The following is a 25,049-nucleotide window of genomic DNA, read 5'->3' on the forward strand; positions in this document are numbered from 1 at the left end:
GAACTCAGGATTTTAAACTGAAGTGAGTAGGTCTTGTGCTTTTACCAAAGAGAGATTTGGAAAGACAGAATACCTGAAGAATTGGATTTACAATCTAAAGAAAGGAGTTGAAATGCAAAATCATTCAGGACCAGACATTTTTTTTTTCCTTATGAATGTACAATGTTACAAAAGAGATTTAATGCTGAATTTTTGTCTCTTTAATTTTAGTTCTAGTAGTGGTTCTCATCAGAGGGTGATTATTAGAGTCCTCTGGGGAGCTATTTCAAAGCATGTTTGTTCAAGTTATACCCTACACTTCATAAACTTAATTTTAGGGCAAGCTATCCCTGACTATATATGTGTTGCAAAAGTACCCTGAATGAATTATTTTGGCTTTCACCTCTGGTTAAAGACCACTAATTGAAAATACTTGAGGTCTTAGTTAATTACATATCACAGCGAGGAAGTTAACTAACTTTAGGAATTTGATTTGACTTCATTGGACAAATATTTATTTAGTGACTCCTGTGTATCAGATATTTTTCTAGGAGCTAGGACTGCAGCAGTGGAGAAAAAAAAAAAAGGATAAATATTCCTTCCTGTGTGGCACTTCAGTCAAATGGTATGAGATAGAAAACAAGATTAAAAAAGTAACAAATATTGTATGTTAAAATTGCTAGGTAAAAAATGCTAGGGAGAAAAATAAGGTAGGAAAGGGGGACAGGTGTGTATGTGTAAGTTGTGATTTTAAAGAATTTGGGGAAGGACTCACAAAACAGGTGACATTTAAGCTTAGACGCACCTTGAGGGCTATCTAGAGAAAGAACTTCAGGAAATAAAAGATATATAGGTACCCAATGAAACCAACAATATGCTTCATTGTTAGCACCATATTTTCTAGCTTTCTACTGAAATGAAGTATAAGGCATCAGAGAAAATGTCAAGATACTGATTTCCTCCATACTGTTTTTTGAAAGGAAGTTATATTTCCAGAGTTTCCATGCTTTCCGTTTTGTTCATAATAACTCTTTATATAAATAGCCAATAGAAAAAGGAAGAACTTTCCAGGTAGAGGGAAATGCATGAACAAAGATAGGAGTGAGTATACTGTGCTTCTCAGAGACTTAACTGGTTTGACCAGAATAGAATATTTTTGCTGACCAATCTTTAGACTAAGGCCAGAGAGGTGAGGTGTAGCCAGAAGGCATTGAAAATCAAAGGTAATTTACATATATATGGGAAGCTATAGAAAAGACCAGAAAGAGGTGAATAGTGCCAATAGGGGAAGAGTATTCCAGGCCTGGCAAGCTGCAAAGTGCACAAACTACCTGTTCTAGAAAACTACAAGGAGCCTAGTGTAGCTGGAATGCACTAGGGATGTTGAAGTGAAGAGGTAATGGGGCAGATCATATAGAGTAAATTTCCTCAACTTTGACACTGTTGACATTTTGAATTAGATAATTTTTTGTTGTGGGGCAATGTCTTGTTAGTTGAAAAGTGAACTCAGGATTTTAAACTGAAGTGAGTAGGTCTTGTGCTTTTACCAAAGAGAGATTTGGAAAGACAGAAGACCTGAAGAATTGGATTTACAGTCTAAAGAAAGGAGGTGAAATGCAAAACCATTCAGGGCCAGGCATTTTTTTCCTTATGAATGTACAGTGTTACAAAAGATATTTAATGCTGACTTCTTTTCTCTTAATTTTAGTTCCAGTAGTGGTTCTCATCAGAGGGTAATTATTAGAGTCCTCTGGGGAGCTATTTCAAAGTATGTTTGTTGAAGTTATACCCTACACTTGTTTAGTAGCATCCTTGTTCTCTGGCCCCAGTTGTAATAATCAAAAATGCTTTCAGACAGTGCCAGTGTCTCTGTGAGCCCCAAATTACCCCTGATTAAGAACCACTGATATATGACCTTTGGTTTTTTTTTTTTTTTTTAAGGGTTTGGCTTTTATTTGGAATAAGATGGAAGCTGTTGGAGGATATTGAGCATTGGACATGATATAACTTACATTTGCCAGAATTTTTCTGGCTTTTGTCTTCAGAATAAACAAAAAGCTAGTAAAAGTAGAGGTGGGAAAACCAGTTAGGAATCTATGATTGTGATCCAAGCAATAGCATGGATTTCATTCAAATTAATAGGTCCGTTTTATTAAGTCCTGAGTAAATTGGTCTTTTATCTAACACTAATAGTAAAGAGATAAAAGAAGTGTTATTTTTTTGTGTACTCTATAGTGCCTGACATAAAAGTGTTCAGTAAATGTTAGTTATTCTATGATAGCATAGTGAAATAAAATAAACAGAATTAAAGAAAAAGGAAATAACTAAAGGGTTTAGTACCCAGAGGCAGCCACTGCTAACTCAAAAATGGCAAAAACAACAAGATTTGTTGCTTTCTGTGTTTGACTAAACCTAGATTATATGTTTAAAAAAATTTTTTATGGACACAATACCTGTGTGTATTCAATTTAATTTATTTATTATTTTAATGTGGTGCTGATGATAGAACCCAGTGCCTCATATGTGCTAGGTAAGTACTGTATCATTGAGCTACAACCCCAGTCCTTAAGATTATATTTTAATGTGAGTCCTTAGAGGAAAACTTTTTTTATGTTAAACTTTATCTCAAAATTGTTATCTCTAGGAGAAAAACAGTTGTGTATTATACTACATACTTAAAACATTTAAGACAAATAATTGACTATTTTATTAATGTAGAAATGTGTTGCTCATACTGTGGTAGCCATTATCATAGGAAACTATTGAACACTTGAAATATGGGTAGTCTGAAATGAGAGGTTCCATGAATAAATTACGTACTGTATTTGAAGCCTTAGTATGAACAAACGATGTAAAAATCTCATTAGTGCTTTTTTATATTGCTAAATGTTTTGTACTCTGTTATATTAAAATCCATTGGTATGTCTTGTACTTTGAATGGACCTTTTTTACCATGTATGATTCTGTAATATTAGTTATTTATAAAATATTCATTTGCTGCATTATGCAGACAGGTTTTATTGTATGATATTTAAAAAACCACGTTAATACTAACAACAGTCTTATCAGAAAAACATTGAAGTATTGACACACTGTCAAACTGATAAAAATTTTTTTAATTCTAATTTTCACTTAAAGGTATGATTTTTATCATTGGCAACAAATAACATTTAGCTTTAGTTGTTTTCCTTGAAGCAACAATTACTTCGTTCATTTTTCAGAAAATGTTTGCTACATGCTCAAGTCTGAAAACCAGTTTTTGACTTTCAGTCTTTCTAGAAAAGAGCACTTTCCTAGTAAAAAGTGGCTAATTTAATTCATAAATGAAACACTTGAGGATGGCTTTTCTTGGAAGGATCTGGGATGTTTTGGTAGGTTGCAGAAATGGTTCATGTATACTTCCTCTTTCATTACATAGAATGTAAAAAAAATGTGGTTACATCAAAGATCATGATGTAATAAAAATAATTATTGCTTCATCAAGGGCACATTTAAGTGAAAGTAATATTTTTATTTATTTTTTTCATTGTGGGTGTGTGATATTAAGTCTGGTGCCAGCTACTGCCTTAATTTGTGGCTGAAATGCCACCAGTTTTACCCACCAGTACTTTGTACCTTCAATGTCAACACCCTGAAAAGGGCAAATAATGCCTTATTATTATTTATTAAAATATTTTTGACCTTGTGAATCCCTAGATTTGCTAACGGTCTTAGCGAATCCCAGGGATCAGCAGACCATTTCATGAGAATTATTCCTATAAGATATATAAAAAAATTAGTGGTCTCTCTCCTCTCTTAGAGGACCTGCCCGTCTCCCTTGAGAATGTTTCCCTTTTCCCTTTTTCTGTCTCTACTAATAAACTCATGCCTGTTTCTCTGAAACATAAGATTCTTAAAATATCAGATCCTTAGCACAAAACTGGTATTTAAGATAAGGCATGAACAATAGAATATAAGACTTAATATGATGGCACCACATAAGATATACAGGCTTTTGTAAATGGTAGAGAGACAATATCAGTAAATGTTTTATTGATCGATTATTTCAAGTAGACTTTAAAAATTAGAAGGTTTCACTAAGCAGGTGTTTGAGTGGTAGAAGAAAATGTTTCATATATAAGCAACAGTTTGAAGCTAGACAGGAGTATGCCTACGAGATTTGGGGGAAATCATTTCACATTTCTCAAATCTATAAAATGAGAAGATTAAATTTGATAGTTTAGGTTGCTTCCAGGTTTAAAATGACAAAACTCTCAATTTTTCAGTTCTTCTCATTATTAGAAATATTAAATTATTATAAGTAATGCTTTAAAAATATAAATTCAAGTATACAAATTCACTGTTTTACCTAAAATGTGGGGAGGGTAGTAATGAGGCATTTTAAGGGACTTTATAGGAAACATTTTAAATAGTAGTTTTAATTTTAAATTTTTATAGTTAATGTAAGTTAATTTTATTACCTCATTGTATTTATTTTTCATATCAGAGGTTATGATATAGGTAGAATTGCAGTGTATTAAAATATATCTAATACCCTTGTTGTGTCACAACTTTTTTTAGTGTTTGTATTGCTAGAATTCATATTCATTCCCTTTATTCAAGGGAATTTGAGTGTTTGTTGTTTGTTGAGTCATTATTTATAGACATGGTGCCAGTGATTGATCCCAGTCTGTGATTTTACTTTTTAAAATATCTGTTTCAGTTAATGTGAATGGAGCTAGTAAAAAATGTAGCTGCTTCTGAGTTTTTAGACATTTGAGGAGAATTACATGCAGAAGATTAAGTACAGTATGTTTATGTCACAGCATGCTTAGGACAAAAAATCATCTCTTTTCACTTTATTAAATGCTGATTTATCTTGAGAATAGGAATTGTGTATTATTAATTATATATGCTGTAATACCAAATATAAGACCTTATAGTAAACATAGTTTTTTTAGTCAAGTAAGTATTGGTTAAATTAAAAATAATTCTAATATAGAATTTTGTAGTTGATAATATGCTTTTCTTTGAAATACAAAGCTTTGTTAGCAAGTAGTTGTTTTGGTGTGTTCTCTTTCAATGTCTTATATTTGAGTTTAGCTTAATTAATGACAAAATTATTATCTCAGATGATTGATGTGAATATCTTGTTTTATGCCAAGTTTTCTGAAGAAAATGATATATTTTATTATTAAAGTTTCTTCATTGACTCTCTTTTAGGAATGGATCGTGATTATGGCCCTGGATCTTATGGAGGTCTGACATTCAAGGATATTTATCTAAAAATTCTTCTTTTGAGTGCCAATAAAGGTGAGCATCATTTAATTTTTTTCTTTTTAAACTCTTATAGGGATGGATCGTGACTATGGCCATGGATCCTATGGGGGTCAAAGATCCATGGATTCCTACCTAAACCAGTCATATGGCATGGACAATCACAGTGGTGGTGGTGGGGGTAGCAGGTAAATTGCTTAATCACTTGGCCAAATAATTAGACAACTATAAGATTCTGGATACATTATTTTAAGTATTCTTTAGGCATGTTATAATTCTTGAACTTTGTTGTTTAGAATTGAATAATCACCTTAAATATTTAAAGGTGTTAATGCTCATAAAAATTATCTCAGGAGCACTGCCAGACATTATTTTATGGAAAACTCAGCTAACTATTATCATTTCAATATAATAGAGTAAGATATTCTATCTTCAGCAGTGAATTCTTTTTTTTTTAACTTTTACTTTTAACTCCTTACCAAAGTGTCCTGAACAACTGATACGAAAATTTGTTTCTAAAAATATTACTTGTGAAGCTTAACAATTAAAGAAAAAATATCTTTTCAAATGTGGGGTGTTATGTAAAGTCGGAGAATGGGTTTAAATGAATCAGTTTAGCAACATTCAATTTCTATAAAAAACATTTCAGAAAGTTTTTTTTTTTTTAATTCTAAAGTAAGTTGTAAGAGCATATTGTGATAATAAGAGTGTTCTTTAAATCATATCCAGGTTATTTATTGGCAGTTACTGTTTACAAAACACTTGTTCTCCAGGTTAGGAGCACTGTATTAAAGCCTCATATACGGTACCTTCAATTACAGTCTAGATTGTATCTATATATCACGGTTGATACTTTGTAAAACTTAAGTTTATCTACACACTTCAGGATTGACTGAATTTCAGGAAAGGGGGGTCTACTTTTGAGGCACAAAGCTTCCTGCTGAATATTAAGTAAAACTAGTTAGGAGACATTTGAAATCATCGTTCCTTCTGCATAAATTGAAGTATCCGGATTCCTTAATGATGGACCGAATGATGCTTACTTTTCTTCTTTCTGCTTCAAGTGTGCCACTATGATTTATAGTAGAGAAAAATCAAGAAAATGAACAGTTAACTTTTTTCTTATGTGGAAGAAGTTTTGAAATACGTAGTTGAGAAGAAGAATAATTTTTATATGACTACTAGTATTTAAAAATGAATAGCATCTTCTATTTAGTGATCTGTAATTAATTGAAGTAATGTAACACATTTAAATGCTTGGAAATGTCAGTTATTGCCCTACTATGTTGTAAATGTAATGTGTGCATAGACTGTTTCTGTAGATGTTATCGTTTATCTCATGTAATTGTGGGCCTTTATAAAACTGTGTTGTAAGATAACAAGTAATTTTTGTAATCTATGTTTTAGTTTTGTGAGAAGTAAGATGACTTTTTTTTTTCTGTTGACTTAAAACATCAAGGAGACTGTGTGCTCTCCTTTTCTAGAGTAGTTTAATGTGATAATTTTCTGATAGGAAATAGTTTTTCAAATAATTGAAGACATTTTAAAATGTGTTCTTTCTCATCTGCCTTGAAAATTCATATGCAGAGGGTATATGTTGGTGATCTTTTACTTTTTATGTTTTAGTTTATGTGTTTATCCTTCTAGATTTGTTAGGTTTACTAGTCTACAAGTAAAAAGTGATTAGGGATTGATTATTCACCTTGGCCTAAGTTTGGCAGATTGTCAAAATTTTATAACCTGAGATAATTCCTTAAATTTTGATTATTACAGACACAAGAAGGCAGCTTTGTGATAATAGATTATTGGGGGTGCGAAAGGATCGCTCTCTGTCACAAATAGCCTACATCTATTTAGTCTTCAATTTGTGTCCCAATGGAAAGCCAAAACATTGTAAATGCTTTGTGATTTTCAATTTAGGGATGGTGTCAAAGAAAGTTTGAATAGTTTGTGAACTTTAGCAAATGACCTTTTCTAAGACTAGGGCTGGGCTTAAATAATCACAGACAAATCTTTTCTTCATCAAATTGAAATGCTGCTAAAAAGCAGATATTTAAGCTAAGGTATACTATTATCAATTCATATTTAGAAACTGACTCAGATAGCTTTCTATCTGGTGTCATGTTGAACTGCCCAGCCCTAATCAAGTGTGAACAAAAGTAGAACTGTGCAAATCAGTATGGTATAAATGAATTTTAGTTGATAAATGTCATCTGATAATTTGTCTTTTGAATTGTCTAACATTAGTAAGCTTACTTTTGTTTTTTCCCTTACTGTGCAACTTTTCCAGGTTTGGACCTTATGAGTCTTACGACTCCAGGTCTTCTCTGGGTGGGCGAGATCTGTACAGATCTGGCTATGGTTTTAATGAACCCGAACAAAGCCGCTTCGGAGGTAGTTATGGTGGTCGATTTGAGAGCTCCTACCGGAATAGCCTTGACTCTTTCGGAGGTAGAAACCAGGGCGGGTCTAGCTGGGAAGCACCTTACTCCCGTTCAAAATTGAGGCCTGGGTTTATGGAGGACAGAGGAAGAGAGAATTACTCTTCCTACAGCAGTTTTTCTTCACCCCATATGAAGCCTGCACCTGTAGGCTCTCGGGGGAGAGGAACGCCTGCTTATCCTGAAAGTACGTTTGGAAGCAGAAACTATGATGCTTTTGGAGGACCATCAACAGGCAGAGGCCGAGGCCGAGGAGTAAGTACAACAGAATCTTTTCAGATTCTTTTCACTAGTCAACTCTTTTAAACCCTTTCAAGACCATGGTTTTCAACTAGAATAAACACTGTTCATCCCAGTGTATTTTAAGCAAAAGCTGAGTCATAAACATAAGTTTTAGGTTGACTATAAAAGTTTTTCTAGCACCTCAGAAAATAGGTGGCAGTTTGAGATGAATGTTCATAAAATTATGCCATGTCTCCCTTTATTACAAAGGTGAGGATGTTAGGTTTGGTCTAAAAGGGGTTAAAAGGAGTTGCATTTTTCCTTGTAAACACTAGCAGTTTTGCTGGTGAGACAGTTCTTGGATTATTGTAAAAGGTAACTGAACCCTTTTTGAGCTTTTGAGTAGGTTAAAGGTGCAATGTATGATAAAATGTTTATTCTTTGTTACTAAACCCTAGCAGTTAGATTTTCTTTAGAGCTCTGTGTTTCACCTTAAACACAAGAGACTAAAAGTTGGTGATAAATCAGGAGAGCATGGTGAAGTCGATGTGTATAATAGATTGTAGAATGATTTGTGGTCAGTATAATTTTGATAACTTATTGTCTTACAATATGTCCTGTTGGTGGTTGCTTTATTTCCCCTTGTGTCTCTAGCTTTACTATTGAGAAATAATTTTCTACCTATAAAATGTAAGACATGTTTATGGCTCCTTCCTAGACAGTAATATTTTGTAAATAATTACTTAAATGAGTATATATATTAGTCCTCAGGTGTTTAATTTCAGGAAATATAGAGATTATATTTTATGTTTTTAGGTTATGGGATCGATATAAAATTTTACCTAGTAAGTGTATGTAGATTTTGGGATTATTTAGTTTGATCATATTAAAGACTATTGTATTTTTGCTATAATGTAAGAATTTCTTTGGAAGGCAATTGCTCTTAATATTCTCTTTGCAGAGGAAAGTACCTGTAATAAAAAATGTAGTAGAGCACATATTTTTGACTGTTCATTAGCCCTTGGTACGACAGTATAGTTTGTCATACTTGTGTAGAAATTTTGCAGTTTTAACAGTTACTCTTTACTTATGTAAAATGCATTGCACCTTTAATGGATAGTTAACAAAGATTTTTCTGATGTGACTACATAGATTACCAAAAAAGGTTAATATGAAACTACTAGGTTAGTTAGGTATACCTAAGCCATAATATACAAGTGTAAGCAACCGTGTTGCTCTTCCACCATATTTGATGATTGTAGGTTAATTGAAAGTAGTCAGAGTGGTAATAGACTTCCTTTGGGTTTTGAAATTGAAAATTCATTCCAGTTTGGAAATTGGAAAACACTTAACATTGTTAATATGTTAGGTGAAGGATTTTTTTTTCCTAATAAGAACCTCACATGTCAATTTTGTTTTCATGATAGTAAATCAAGTATTCCTGTACTTTGTATTTACATACATTCTAGTCTGAATGGACTTCTCTTTCTTTCCTCCTGTTAACCAAGTAGATGAGCCAAGTAGGATCTTCATTTTTAATCTTCACTTGTACAATTCCCATTGGGTCCTTCTCTTCAGATTACTCCTCAATCTTTACCTTCTAAAAGTAAGATTAGCAGAATAAATTTCTGTGTACATGTGACTTCTTGGTGTAGTGGAGTTTGCTAATGGTAAGAGAAGAGGAAGGGATATAAAGAGTCGTTTGGTGGCATGACTCTTCGTCTGTAAACTTTTGCTTCTTGGGCTTCTGGGTCAGAATGTTTCTCTAGGTAAGAATGTGAATGGAACGTCAGATGCAATTCTTTATCTGAAGTGTGTTTTGGAAGTTGATGCATGGTTATGCTTTAACTCTCCTATTTCATACTAATGTTCCATCTCGCCTTCTCATTCCCTTTTTCAACAGGGAGAAATCCTAAATGATTTCTGGATCTTTTTTACTTCAAACTACAAATATGATCTTCTTTGTGTATCTTAGCTTTTAGCCAGGTTTTAGTAAAATAAAGATTTCTTTTAAGGTCTTTTCATGGAAAAACATCAATTAGGAACTCTGAAGAGGAGTTGTCAGAGAGTTGTACAAGTGGTAACCTTCTGACAGGCACATATGTTGTTCATGATCTCAGATAATTTTGAATTGTAAAAATCAAAAAGTAGGAAATATTCACATTTGTTCTACTGGAAGTAAAAACACTAATTCACTGGATTCAAGTTCATGTAATACTTTACAAAGCTTTTTAATGTGTTTTTTCCAAGTGGACATGTAAAATTTAGTTACATTTCAGGGAATTTTCAGGTGAAAACTAGTAAATAGATAAAGTGAAAATTTTATATGAATTTATATTTTATCGTTGGACAAGATGCTGATATTTTTTGATTTCACAAATTTACAGCATATGGGTGATTTTGGAAGCATTCATAGACCTGGAATTGTTGTTGACTATCAAAACAAACCCACCAATGTGACAGTTGCTGCTGCAAGAGGAATAAAGAGAAAAATGATGCAGCCATTTAATAAGCCCGGTGGAACCTTTATCAAGAAACCTAAGCTAGCAAAACCTATGGAGAAGATGAGCCTCAGCAAATCGCCTAGTAAGTAAGAAAACATAATTGCTATGGTTTAGGATACTCTTTATTTTTTGAAATTTATTGCTTTAAGGTAATTTTTCAGTGTTTCAGTTTGGAAATTGGAAATATGCACATTAGATCTGTGAATCCCTAGTATAGTTACTAATTAGTTATGACTGCCCAGAAATACTTTTTAAATTTACACACCCTTGTCTAGATCTTTTTTCTGAGTAGTGTGAGGTGGGACCCGAACATCTGTATTTGTAAAAAGGTAATACACATAATTTTGATTCACACCCCTTAATTGGCTGTTATAGTTTTTGTTGAAGGCATTGTTAATGAAGAGTGGTTTGTTATGTCAGATAGAATCTCTTTGTGAGGACAAAGGAAAATTTTCCTGGTCCTTGATAATAGGGAAAACTGTTCTAGAAAACTCATTTGCTTTTAATCTTTTGGACATGATGACTCTTAGAGATATTTCTATTTATATATTGATGAGTGCAAATTTTTTTTTAAATTTTGAATTTGTCCTAATTAGTTACACATGACAGTAGAGTGCATCTTGACACATTATACACAAATGGAGCACAGCTTCTCTTTCTCTCTCTGAACATGATGTAGAGTCATACAGATAGTGCAATTCTACATGTATCTAGGGTAATAATATTTGTCTCATTCCACTGTCTGTCCCATCCCCAACATCCTCTCCTCTCCCCTCACTCCCCTCTGCACAATCCAAAGTTCCTTCCTCCCCCACTCCCACCCCATTATGGATTAGCATCTGCTTATCAGAGATAACATTCAGCCTTTGGTTTTCTTGGGTTTGACTTATTTTGCGCTTAGCATGATATTCTTCAACTCCATCCATTTACCTGCAAATGCCATAATTTCATTGACCAGTGCAAAATTTTGAGCCAAACTAAAAATGGAATTAAAGTTTTACTCATAATAGCATCAAGCCAGGCAGGGGGACGTGATCTGTAGTTCCAGCTACTTGGGAGGCTGTAGTCATAGCATCACTTAAACCTAGGAATTTGAGAAAAGCCTTGGCTACATAGTAAGACCTTATCTCAAAAAAAAAAAAAAAAAGGCATCAAGAATAATACATTACTTGGGAATACATTTTTAAAAAAAGCAAAACTAAATTTTGAAAATTATACAACGTTGTAAGATATTCAATCTAAACAAATGGAAAAACTAAACTAGGTTAGAAGACAAAATTGTCAGAATGACATTACTTTCTAAACTGATCTATAGATTCATCACAATCTCTATCAAAATTCCAATTGTGTAAATACTTACACCTCATGATTTCAAAACTTACCACAAAGTGATGGTAATCAAGACAGTGTATTTAGATCAGTGGAGTAGAGTTGAAAGTCTAGAAATAAACCCGGACATTTGTGGAGAACTGGTTTATAACAAGGGCATCAAGATTTTTCAATGGAGAGAGAATAGTTGTTTTTTTTTTTTTCTTATTTGTTATGTATGACAGCAGAATGCATTACAGTTCATATTACATATATAGAGCACAATTTTTAATATTTCTGGTTGTATACAAAGTATATTCACACTACTAGTGTCTTCATGCATGTACTTAGGTAATGAAGTTCATCTCATTCCACCATCTTTCCTACCCCCATGCCCCCCTTGCCCTCTCACCCCTTTGCTCTATCTAGAGTTCATCTGATCCTCCTTTGCTCCCCCTCCCAACCCCACTATGAATCAGCCTCCTTGCATCGGAGGAAACATTTGGCATTTGGATTTTTGGGATTGGCTTGCTTCACTTAGCATTATATTCTCCAACTCGATTCATTTATCTGCAAATGCCAAGATTTTATTCTCTTTTATTGCTGAGCAATATTCCATTGTGTATATATATATATACCACATTTGATTTATCCATTCATCTACTGAAGGACATCTAGGTTGGTTCCACAGTTTAGCTATTGTGAACTGTGCTCCTATAAACATTGATGTGGCTGTGTCCCTGTTTTGTGCTGTTTTTAAGTCCTCTGGGTATAGACTGAGGAGTAGGATAACTGGGTCAAAAGATGGTTCCATTCCCAGTTTTCCAAGGAATCTCCATACTGCTTTCCATAGTGGCTGCACTAATTTGCAGTCCCACCTGCAATGTATGAGTGTACTTTCCCCCCACATTCTCACCAACACTTATTGTTGTTTGTGTTCTTAATATCGCCATTCTGATTGGAGTGAGATGAAATCTTAGAGTGAGTTTTGATTTGCATTTTTCTAATTGCTAGAGATGTTGAACATCTTTTTCATGTATTTGTTGATTTATTGTATATCCTCTTCTGAGAAGTGTCAGTTCAGTTCTTGGCCCATTTATTGATTGGGTTATTTGTTTTTTTCATGTTTAGCATTTTGAGTTCTTTATATACCCTAGAGATTAGTGCCCTATCTGTTGTGCAAGTGGTAAAAATTTGCTCCCAAGATGCAGGCTCTCTATTCACCTCACTGATTGTTTCTTTTGCTGAGAAGAAGCTTTTTAGTTTGAATACATCCCATTTATTAATTCTTGATTTTAATTCTTGCACTATAGGAATCTTATTAAGGAAGTAGGGGCCTAATCCAACATGATGGAGATTTGGGCCTACTTTTTCTTGTATTAGATACAAGGTCTGTGGTTTAATTCCTAGATTCTTGGTCCACTTTGAGTTGAGTTTTGTCCATGGTGAGAGATAAGGGTATAATTTCATTTTGTTGCATATGGATTTCCATTTTTTCCAGCACCATTTGTTGAGGAGGCTATCTTTTCTCCAGTGTATGTTTTTGGTGCTTCACTCTTTTTGCAAAGGATTGCTTTAGCTATTCTGGGTGTCTTATTTTTACAGATGAATTTCATGACTGCTTTTTCTATTTCTATGAGGAATGTCATTGGGATTTTGATTGGAGTTGCACTAAATCTGTATAATGCTTTTGGTAGTATGGTCATTTTGACAATATAAATTCTGCCTATCTAAGAACAAGGGAGGGCTGGGGTTGTGGCTCAGCGATAGAGCGCTCGCCTCGCACGTGCGAGACCCTGGGTTCGATCCTCAGCACCACATACAAAAATAAACAAGTGAAATAAAAGTGTTGTGTCCAACTACAACCAAAAAAATAAACGTGTAATAAAAAAAAAAAGAACAACGGAGATAGGGAGATCTTTTCATCTTCCAAGGTATTCTTTAATTTCAGTGTTCAGTAGTTTTCATTGTAGAGGTGAAAATAGTATTTTTGATAACTGGCTAGCCACATGCCAAAGCTAAAATGCAAGACCTACTTGGAAGATCTAAAACTATAAAACTCTTAGAAGAAAATATAGGGATAAATTTTCATGATTTTGGATTTGGCAAGGAATTTGTAAGACAAGATGAACAACAAAAAATAGGTAAATTGTCTTTATCAAAATTAAAACTTTGTGCTTCAAAGAACACCATCAATAGAAAATGAAAAAACAACTTATATAATAGGAGAAAATTATTTCTGTATGTCGTGCATCTGGAAAGCACTTGAATCCAGAATGTATAAAGAATTGTTAGAACTCAGTAACAAAACGACAACTCAAAAGTGGGTAAAGAATCCGAACAGACATTTGTTTCAAAAAAGATATATAAGTGGCCAATAAGCATATAAAAAGGTACTCAATAATTAGGTATCAGATAATGCAAATCAAGACTGCAATCACATACATGGTTAGAATAAAAAAGATACTAAGTTTTAACAAGGATCTGGAAAAATTAGAACCTTTGTACACTTTTAGTGGGAATGTAAAATGGGGAAGCCACTTTGGAAAATAGTCTGGCAATTCTTGAAATGAATAAACAGAATCATCAAATGACCCAGCAATTCCACTTCTATGTTTATATCAAACATAAATGAAAATATCAGTTCAAACATAAACATACAGTCATATACTTCATAAAGATGTTTTGGTCAATGATAAGTACATATAGAATGATATATATCATATATTTTAGATGTGTAGTATACTATACCATCTAAGTTTGTGTAAATACACTCTGTGATGTTCACATAACAAAATAGACTAATGATGCATTTCTCAGAACATAGCCTGGTTGTTTAGCAACGTATGACTGTATATGGATGTTTATAGCAGCATTATTTATAGTAGCTAACTGGATAAAAATCCAGATATCATTATGAGATGAATGGATAAACAAAATAGGGTCTTTCCATATAGCAGAGTGCTATTTGGTTATAAAATGGAATGAAATACTGATCCTGCTATAACTTGAATGAACCTTGAAAGGATTATGGTAGTTAAATGAAGCCAGTCATAAAAGTCCATATATTATATGATTTATTCATACGGACATTTAAAATAGGGAAATCCTTTAGAGATAGAGAATAGAAAATGATTATTTTGGGCAGTAGGGTGAGGAGTTGGGTATTACCTGAAGAATATCCAGTTTCTTTTTTGAGTTGATAAAAATGTTCTAAAATTGATTGTGATAATGGTTGCATGTATCTGTGAATACATTGAAAACTATTGGATCGTATAGTTTAGAAGGAATTATATTCCATAAAGCTCTTTTTTTTTTAAAGCATAGAACCAAATTACTCTTTTTTTCTCATTACTTTTATTTATGTTTCTCTGTTACTTTTGTTGTTTAACATTGTGACGTATCTCTAAATGGGGGCAAGTATATCTGAACAAATTATAATAAGCCAAGGATATAAATAAAAAAGCTAAGGAAATATATTTATCAGCATTCTGTGAAAACATAATAGTAAAATTGTATACAGTAAATGTTTTGCCTGTGCATTGAATTACTTTTATTTTTCAAATTTTTGCCTTGATTACTAAAGTATTTTGTCTTTCTTAAGTAGGTGGTATTGCAAAGGTGCAAAAGTTACTCTCTTCAGGATTAATAATTAATTACATAACTCATTTGGAGCTGAAGAAGGTTTAGATAATTGTAATAAATGAATCTTTTCAAGTTCTGGTGAAAGTTTTTGATGTTTTTACACTTAGTTTTAAAAATAAGATGTAGTGAGGATTACAGTGAATGTTTTAGAGTGTGTTTTTTGCTGTCAGAATTGCTAAGAAAGTGGTGGATAGCCTTTAAGTAATTTCCCCAAAAAGGGAAGAGGGAGAAAAGCATGAAGACCTAAGTAAGTCCAGATTTTTTAAAAACTTGTGTTTATATTATATATTTTTGAAATACAGTATGTTTGTTTTTAAAATTTTGTCTCCATTTAAGTTGCTTAAGGATTGATAAATATCTTTATTAAAAATGGGATTTTAGTAATTGCTAATAATAGTAAGCTGGCACTAATTGAATGCTTATTGGACTTCAGACACTGTTAGAGAGCATAGTGTACATTACTTTTATAATTCTCACGTGAACTTGCTCAGGTATGGGTGTGGGTATCAGACCTCTCTACAGCTGACGCAGCAGGAATAGAACAGATAAATAATTTGCCACCTAGTTTAGATAATCAGTAAATGGCTAAAATCCAGGATTTGTTTCAGGGCAAGTTTTGGTTCACAGAAACCCTGCTCTTAAGCTTCCAAATGTTTATAACGGAAATTTATATTTCCTTTTATTTATTTATTTTTATATTTATATTTTAGTTTTAGGTAGAAACAATATCTTTATTTTTTATTTTTAATGTGTTGCTGAGGATCAAACCCAGTGCCTCATGCATGGTAGGTGAGCCCTCTACCACTGAGGCACATTAAGTAATACTTAATGCTACTAGATTGGACACTCCAGCCCTCTTTTTATTTTAAACAACTTTTTTTTTCCTAATTATGACATTATAGACATTTTGATTTTATATTTTTAAGATTGAAGTTACAATATTAGATTCTTTCCTCAAAATTTATGAACTATAATGTGAAACTTAGGATGAGGATTAAATACTATACTTTAATCTACTTTCCTGTTATGATACCTACATTATTTAATGAGAAATAACATTCTGGGACTAGAGATGTAGCTCTGTGGTAGAGCACTAGCCTAACATGCATGAGACCTGGTTTAATCCCCAGCACTGCCAGAAATATATTTTGACAATCTGATACCAAGTTAGTGGAGTACCTTTTTTTATACCAGAGATTGAACCCAGAGGTGCTTTACCACTGAGCCATAACTCCAGCCCTTTTTATTTTTTTATTTTGAGACAGAGTCTTGCTGAGTTGCTTAGGGCCCTGCTAAGTAGCTGAGGCTGGCTTTGAACTTGGTATCCTTCTGCCTCAGCCTCCCAGGTCACCAGGATTACAGGTGTGCGCCATTATGCCCAGCTGGGGGGTACCTTTTATAGTGTGTTCTTTGATAGATATTTATTTACCATGTAAGAAATTTTCCCTGGTATTAGTAGAATAAGATAATTCAGCTAATTGGTCTTCTTGGAACAGATTTGAAAGATGCATTTTACAATTACAATTACAGTTATGTAAATATTGCAAAGTTTGTTATAGAAACTGACTTACCATTAAGGCAGATATATGTCCTTTCCCTCTTATCCTTTTTTTCTTCTTAATAAAACTTGAGAGTAGTACAGGGGTAGCTAAGAGTGAAGCCAGAATTCTTTAGTTAAATCAAGCCTTCTCTTCAGGTATGCCTTCTCTTTTCAGGCATGAAATGGATAACTTAAAGGATATGTACTGAATTTTCCAGTATATGAGTTCTTCCTATGTTACAGTAGTATAGACTGTATGTTTGATAGAAAATTAATAAAAAAGGAACCATATTCTTTAATTTGCCTGGAGGTAAAAAAAAAATCAATATTTTTAGCATAGGAAGGGAAATTTAATTCTTGTTTGAAGTAATATATAAATGAACTTTACGTTGAGGGTGTGAGGGAAATCTGTGAATCATGAGGGTATTGAAAAATGGTTAAAAAACATACATTTAAGCTCTAATAAATCATGAAAAATTAGATATTAAATTTTAAGACATTGATTTTGTATAATTTTAAAACATCCCATTGTGTACTTAGCAAGTGTTTAAAATGTGTTTATTGTTAAGCTGAAAGGAAAAGTGTAAGGGCAAATGGGTTAGGATTTTTTTTTAGATTTTAGGTTTAATGTATTTTAAGAGAGTCTGCTTACAATGAGATACTACTCCATACCCACTATGGTGGTCCTAATTTAAAAAAAAAGTAACAAATATTGGAAAGGATATGGAGAAACTGGAATGCTCATACACTACTGGTAGAAATATAAAGTGGTATAGCCACTCTGGGAAACAGATGAGTGGTTCCTCAAACTGAATGGACCCGATAATTCCACTTGTAGGGGTAAATATCCTAAGAAATTAAAAAGAGGTGTTCAAACAAAGATTTGTAGAATAATATTTGTAGCAGTATAGTTCAGTAGCAGAAAGATGGAAATAATCTAAAATTTCATCAAGCAGGTGAATAGATTTTTAAAAAAACAGTATACATTATAACATAGTATAGCATGGATAACCTTTGAAAACATGTTAAATAAGAGAAGCTAAATAGAAAAAGGCAAGACAATGCTGTTTCTATTTAAGTGAAATAACCAGAAAACAGAAAGTAGATTAGTAGATACTAGAACTTTAGAGTAGGGTTGAAATAGGGAATAACTGCTTAATAGCTACTAAGGTTTTTTCGGACTGATGAAAAAGTTCTGGAACTAGATAGTGGTGATGGTTGTATAACATGTGCATGTACTTAAAGCTACTGGATTGGACACTTCAGAATGGTGGTTAAATGGTAAATTTTATGTTTTGTACATATTATCACAAAATTAGAAACATTTTGCAATTTTGGGCATGCTCTTATAATAAGAATATGAATTCTTGCATCTAGGACTTTCTGGTGTTCATTGGACTTCTATTTTCATTCTGGGTCAATTTCTTCAGTGTTAAATATATGTGATTTGCAAGATAATTTAAGGTAACAAGGATATTATTGCTTAGAGTAAGGATAAGAAAAAAATGAACAGATTTACTAGACGAGAAGCAAATATTGCAAGATTATGATCCTTAAAGCAAATGAAATTTATTCAGTGCAGTTTCTGAAATTGTGGGTAGTCTCAACTCTTAAATTTTTCTGATGAATTCAATTTAGATTGTGATCACTAAGGAATCTTTGTCATGTCTATACTTTATTATAATCTGGTACTTGAAAATGGAAAATGAAAAAAATGATTTTTAGTTCTGACTCTTTGTTTGATATCCTAGCAAAAACTGATCCTAAAAGTGAAGAAGAAGAAAAGAGGCGGATTGAGGCTCGGCGAGAGAAACAAAGGCGCAGAAGAGAAAAAAACAGTGAGAAATATGGAGATGGATACAGGTTTGTTTTTTTGTTTTCTTTTGGTACCAGGGATTGAACTCAGGGGCACTTGACCACTGAGCCACATTCCCAGACCTATTTTGTATTTTACTTAGAGACAGGGTTTCACTGAGTTGCTTAGCGCCTCACCATTGCTGAGGCTGGCTTTGAACTAGCGATCCTCCTATCTCAGCCTCCCCAGGCGCTGGGATTTCAGGCCTGTGGGTTTGTTTTTAGTAGAGTTACAAAAATAAAAAATGGGCTTATTGAAAAATAGTTTCCTGGTTAAGGCAAGTTTATGAATTGGAATATGAAAAAATTCTTAAAAGTCAAGTGAAAAAGTTTGATCAAAGATATATAGAATTTTTTGCTTTTTAATATTTATATGTAATCACCTATTAGTATAAGAAAAAAGATCCAATTCATAATGGTAACCCAAAAATATAAAATATATAGAAATAACTATTTTTAAAAAGAAATACTTGTTATAGAATTATTTAATAAATACTTATTACAGAAGAAAACTATGAAGTTTTGAATTTTGGCTATATGGAGACATAATGATATTTTTGGATAGAAAATCTGATTATTACTGATATTTTTGGATCAGAGAGCTGATCCTGTTCTTAGCTGGGTGTGGTGGCATAGCCTGTAATCCCAGTGACTCAGGAGTATGAGGATGACGCAGGAGGATCACAAGTTTGAGGTCAGCCGAGACAACTTAGTGAGACCTTCTCAAAAATGAAAAGGACCTGGGATATAAAAGGCACCTGAGTTCAAGTTCCAGTACCACCACCCCCACAACAAAATGAACCCAAATAATATGTTTTTTTCTATCTAGATCCCAAAACAGATTCTGAAAAAGAAGAATAAATGAGTAGATATTGGCTTTTTTAGATATTGAGACTATTAAAAGGCTATAGTAGTTTAAAATATGTGGTAAGGCTGGGAATGTAGCCCAGTGCTGGAGTGCTTCCCTAGCATATGTGAGGCTCTGGATTCAATCTCTGGCGCCACACACACACACAAGTGGTAATAGGCTAATCAATATAACAATTAGTAGCCTGTAAACAGATTCCCTTATATGTAGGAATGTAAACTTGTAATAAAAACAAAAGGATTTGGTTAAGCAGCAAAATAATAAGGAAAAAAATCAGTTTAGATTCTCGTTTACCGTTTGGAATAAATCCAAATAGATTACTAAAAATAATGGAAAATTACAGGAAAATAATTGGAGTACTTTAATCTCTTCAAGTATAAATTTTTTTCCCCTAATAAGTTTGTTACTGAATAAGTTAATAAATGAGATAATGAACAAATTTGGCTAAATACAGACTTGCAAAACAAGCAAACAATCTTGAAAATATAATCTTGGGAAATGTCTTATGTCTAAATTAGATAAAAATCATCCGATTTTTCTTTGGTAAAGATGTCTTCCTGTGTTGCCCAGGCTGGTCTTAAAATCTTGGGCTCAAGTTGATCCTCCCACTTCAGCCTCCCAAGTAGCTGAGTTCAAACTTTTTTTTAAAAAAGTATGAGAACTAAGATGTCCAGTACTTAACGTGGTCAAGGAACAACAGTAGTTAATAACTTGTGGAGAAATGTTGAGACAGTAATCCAAGGAACCAGAAAATGCAAATAATAATATGCTATTTTATTAGTGAAGAGAACGTATTTATTTGTGAACTAAGGTACAGTCGAAAGACACTTAAAATTCTGCTGCCGCCAGGTGTATTGGCACAGCGCTATAATCCCAGCTACTGAGGCAGAGAGATCACAAATTTGAGGTTAGTTTCAGCAACTTAGTGAAATCCTGTCTCAAAGTAAACTAAAAAGGGCAGGAGGTAGTTCAGTGACAGAATGCTTGCCTAACATGTACAAGATTCTGGGTTCATTACCCAGTATTGGGAAAAAAAAAAAAATCTGTATAATATTGTTACCATTGGAAAGCAATTAGCAGTTTCCTTCCTTCCTTCCTCCTTCTCTCCTTTCCTTCCTTCCCCTTTCTCTCTTCCCCTCCCTTTCCATTTTTCTTTGTTTCTTTCGTCGTAAATTTCTCTGTACCCATTAACCTTTCCAAGAAAATAATATAAAAACATAGAGAGTGTAGTCTAAACATATATGCCCATTGCAACATTTTTTTGTAATAGCTCTAAACAGGAAATAAAACCAACTATAGAAAGTGAGCAAGTAGATGGAAGTTTTGACACATTCCTTTAGGGTTTTTAGGTTGTTGTTAAAAATGAAGATGATAAAATTTATGATAGCATGGAGAAAAATGCAGGCAAAATAGAAAAATATATATATAAAATGCAAATTATGCATTGGAGAAAAGGACTAGTAGAAGTTTTTATTTATTTTTTTTTTTACCAAGTATAAAGGACTTATTTAATGACGTGGAATAACACTGAGGGTGCATGGAGCGGGCCACCTCCAAGAGAGAAAATGGGGCCTAGAAATTATTTCAAAAAGACTATCATTGATATTTTTTCCATCATTTTCTTGCAGTCTTCTCATAAGGTTCTACTTATGCTAGGATATAAAATTTACAATGGAAATTCAGTAAATTTCCCATTTAGAATATGCATTTGTTCTTTAAATGTTAACTTATTGGTGTAGCAAGAAGAGAAAGAAGTGTTTCACATAATTTTGTAAGTAACCAAAATTTCCTCTAAAAGAATTTAGAATTTGAAAAACTTTTAATATTAAGAGATCCTTTTTTAAAGAGTGAGTTTCTTCGATATTAAATAGGTAACTTTTTGTTAATCCTTGGTAATTATATAGGTATTAGTTTTATTTATGTAAAATGTGGAAAAGAAAATTCAGTTATATCTGAAGACCCAGATTATTTTGTATTTGTTTTTTATTTTAGTCTGTTAATTATACTTGTATAATATTTGTATCTAGCATTAATAACCTATTCTTTTTTGATTTGTTGTTCCTGGGATTTGTTATTGGAATTTGAGTAATAATAAGATTAACCTTATTAAGAATTGATCCATAAAAAGCAGTTTTAGTTTTAAGAGGACTGCTGTTTTTGGTATTTATGAATATCTTTTCCACTTCTCATTTCTTATAATTCCTTCTTGTGACAGAGGTAATGGGCATAGTTATTAATATGGAAATGAATTAAAGTCAATACTTTGTATCAAATGTTTAGGAGTCAAAAGATGAATTAGCATTTTAAGATTAATTTTTATGTTTAATTAACCTAGGAGTATTTTCCCCATTAAATTATAGATTTGAATATGACATTCATGTTAATATAATAAATATTGTGATTTGGAGAAAATCAAAGAACTCAACTTTCATTTAGCTGTTTTCTTCATAACTATAAATAAAAACCTGATGATATAACCAATAGAATGTCAGTTCAATTAAGTTGTCATATTAGGATAAGAACCCTTTAAAATAACCCCAAATTATTTTAATTTACCAGAGCAGTTTTTCTCTGAGTTAGAAGTATTAGAGATTGACTGTAAATGACTACTATTCTTGTGATATGTTCCTTTGATTACTTGAATGTTCTTAATATAAAGAAGATGGAAACGTAACTGTGTATATGTGTTTAAGTGAAACTAGGAAGAAAGGGATAGATGTGTGTGAGATGTATACAAATAACAGTATATGGTAAAGAGTGCAAGAAGACGTACAAGGTAGTTTTATGAGCAAGAACTTGTAAATAAGAGTGCAGGTAAATCAGGGAAGGGTACTTTATGAAAGTGGTATTTGTACTAATCTAGAAATGGTAGGATTGCAGGAGCTGTGAGAGGCAGTGTAGGTGGAGTGCTTGGCTTGAGATAAAAGCAAAGAAATGTGTGGGTTTTTTTTTTTTTTATATTCAGAAAATGAAAAGCTATATAGATTAAAGTGAGTGCAGTAGGGCAAAAGGTATAATGTAATTTAAACATTTAATAAAGACATACTGTGTCCTAGATTCCATTAAAGGTATTGGTATGTAAAGTCAAAAGAGGAGAGATTAGGCAGCTGAAAGCATTTTTGACTTTGTTTTTTGATGGACAAGGAGTCATTCAAGCATTTGAGCAGTAATTGTGGTATTATCCAGATTAGGAAGTAATAATAATTAATTGAACAATTGCTGTTTTAAGGACTTTATATGTAATAATTTTTCTTTTTTTAATCCTTATGGCATCTCTATGAGAAATCTCATTTCATAAAGATAAGAAAACTGAGCCAGAGTTAAATCATTTGCTCAATCTCACATAAGGGAGCCAGGATATAAACCCAGCATTTGACTCTAGAGCCCATAGTATGAACCAGGAAAATAAATCCAATAGCAGTGTGGGGAATTAATTGGAAAATGAAGATTGTGGTCAGAAACCATTTTGGAGACTATTGACATAATTCAAGGAAAAAGAAATGATATATTATGATAAAGTAGAAACAATGGGGAAATTCATTCTGATATGGCTCTTCAGCTTACAAATATATGCATTTGTCTAGGTTAGGCCTATTATTTTCCCTGAAATGTCGTATAGTGAGTAGAACTTTTGATCATCCAAGAGTTACGTTGTTTGGTTTGCTACCTGCTTTGTTGATGATACAAATGTAAAATAAGTTGTAGAACTTTGGAATTTAATAGTCCTCTGTTTGCTTTGGCCCTTTAATTGTATTAATTCCAAGGTGGGCCAGAAATGAAAAATGGTATAATAACAGTGCTGTTCAAATAGACTATATTTTTCTGACTTAAGTTAAATTAAAATAAGTCATAAAATGGAAAAAAGAAATGATTTATGTGGTAAAATTAGTTTCATTGGTGTATTCTCTAAGAGGAAATGGTAATATTTAAAGTAAAACTTTTTTTCTTCATAGAATGGCATTCACATGCTCATTTTGCAAATTTCGAACCTTTGAAGAAAAAGATATCGAACTGCATCTAGAAAGTTCTTCACACCAAGAAACATTAGATCATATTCAGAAACAAACCAAATTTGACAAAGTTGTTATGGAGTTTTTGCATGTAAGTAGCTGCTTTTGAGGTGATAAGCACTTTTATCTGATCTGAATTATCTTATTTCTTTTTTTATAGTTTCCCACCTTTTCTGTTCTATGTTTCTGAAAATTTAATAATTAACTTTATTGAGAGAAAGCTATTAAAATTAACCCAGACTTAGATGTGAATTCTTCTGTAATAGAGTTTGGATTTGGTATTTGGAAAACCATTTTACATTTCTCACAGAAATGGCAGAAATGTCAGAAAAGTAATTCCTTTACACTGTTTGTTCATGTAGTTTCAGCTGTCATCCACTGTGTATACATGTGGTTGCCACTTTAATTCATTATTTCAGTTGAACCTTATAGCAATTCATTTTTATCATAATTGTAAGATCATGCTCAGAGCAGCTAAAGATCCTGTCAGAGGCGAAGAACCTGGTTGTTTTAGTCAGCTTTTTTACTGCTATGACCAGAAGTCCTGACAAGAACAATTAGAGGAGGAAAAGTTTATTTTGGGGTTCCCAGTTTCAGAGGTCTCAATCCATAGACAGCTGGCTCCATTCCTTGAGGCTCCATGTGAGGCAGAACATTGTGGCAGCAAAAGAGCTTGGCAGAGGAAAGCAGCTCAGGACACTGGGAAGTAGAGAGAGAGCTCCACTCAGCAAGGACAAAATATATTACCCCAAAGGCATGTCCCCAGTGACCTATCTCCTCCAGCCAAACTTTACCTGCCTACGGTTAACACCCAGTTAATCCCTATCAGGGAATCAATACTCTAATCTGATTAGGTCAAGACTCATAACCGAATTATTTCCTCTAAACTTTCTTGCATTGTCTCACACATGAGCTTTTGGGGGACAACTCATATCCAAACCATCATCCTTTATATTATCAGTATGTGGTCATGCATTTTTTGTTTGTTTTTTTAATTTCTATGGAAGATGTTGTCAGGCACTGAAGACTATAGATACCACTCTTAATGCACCAATAATAAAACATATTGACAGATAAACAGATGATACATTTAAGAATAAATGGCAATAGTTCAGAAGTACAGTAAGGGCTTGGGCAAGAGAAAAGTTGTTGGGACCAGGAATGCAGGAAGAAGAGGCTTGAGCTGAACTGGTAATTGTACAGAAAATAGATTTAGACAGGAGTGATAAAAATTATTAGAGGGTCAGAAATACAGTGATCATTCAGACCTTGCAGAATTGTATCCCTTAATTACAATTTCTTTCTGAGGGGCTGGGGATATAACTCATTTGGTAGAGTGCTTGCCTCACATGCACAAGGCCCTGGGTTCAAACCCCAGCACCACAAACAAACAACAACAAAAAAAATCTTTTTGTAATTTCT

The 25,049-nt window shown here is 33.0% G+C and overlaps 1 protein-coding gene across 13 annotated transcripts in view; it reads left to right on the forward strand.

The window, feature by feature from the left end:
- Positions 1-25,049, forward strand: part of Znf326 (zinc finger protein 326) — a 37,198-nt gene that overhangs the window by 3,925 nt on the left and 8,224 nt on the right. For 4 of the 13 annotated variants that reach the window (XM_046461489.2, XM_058585079.1, XM_058585081.1 and 1 more), the window contains 6 exons: positions 5,182-5,217; positions 5,312-5,423; positions 7,526-7,931; positions 10,286-10,484; positions 18,647-18,758; positions 23,571-23,718. In XM_046461489.2, the coding sequence (XP_046317445.1) occupies positions 5,182-5,217; positions 5,312-5,423; positions 7,526-7,931; positions 10,286-10,484; positions 18,647-18,758; positions 23,571-23,718 (1,013 nt within the window). Of the gene's footprint in view, positions 1-3,253; positions 3,351-5,181; positions 5,272-5,311; positions 5,424-7,525; positions 7,932-10,285; positions 10,485-18,646; positions 18,759-23,570; positions 23,719-25,049 lie in introns of those variants that run through there. The other 9 variants (XM_058585085.1, XM_058585088.1, XM_058585090.1 and 6 more) reach the window with 7 other exon arrangements.

The sequence above is a fragment of the Marmota monax genome, unplaced genomic scaffold (genome assembly GCF_021218885.2).
Source record: "Marmota monax isolate L192 unplaced genomic scaffold, Marmota_monax_Labrador192_F-V1.1 WCK01_AAM20220418_F8-fsc00070, whole genome shotgun sequence".
Classification (NCBI taxonomy): Eukaryota; Metazoa; Chordata; class Mammalia; order Rodentia; family Sciuridae; genus Marmota; species Marmota monax.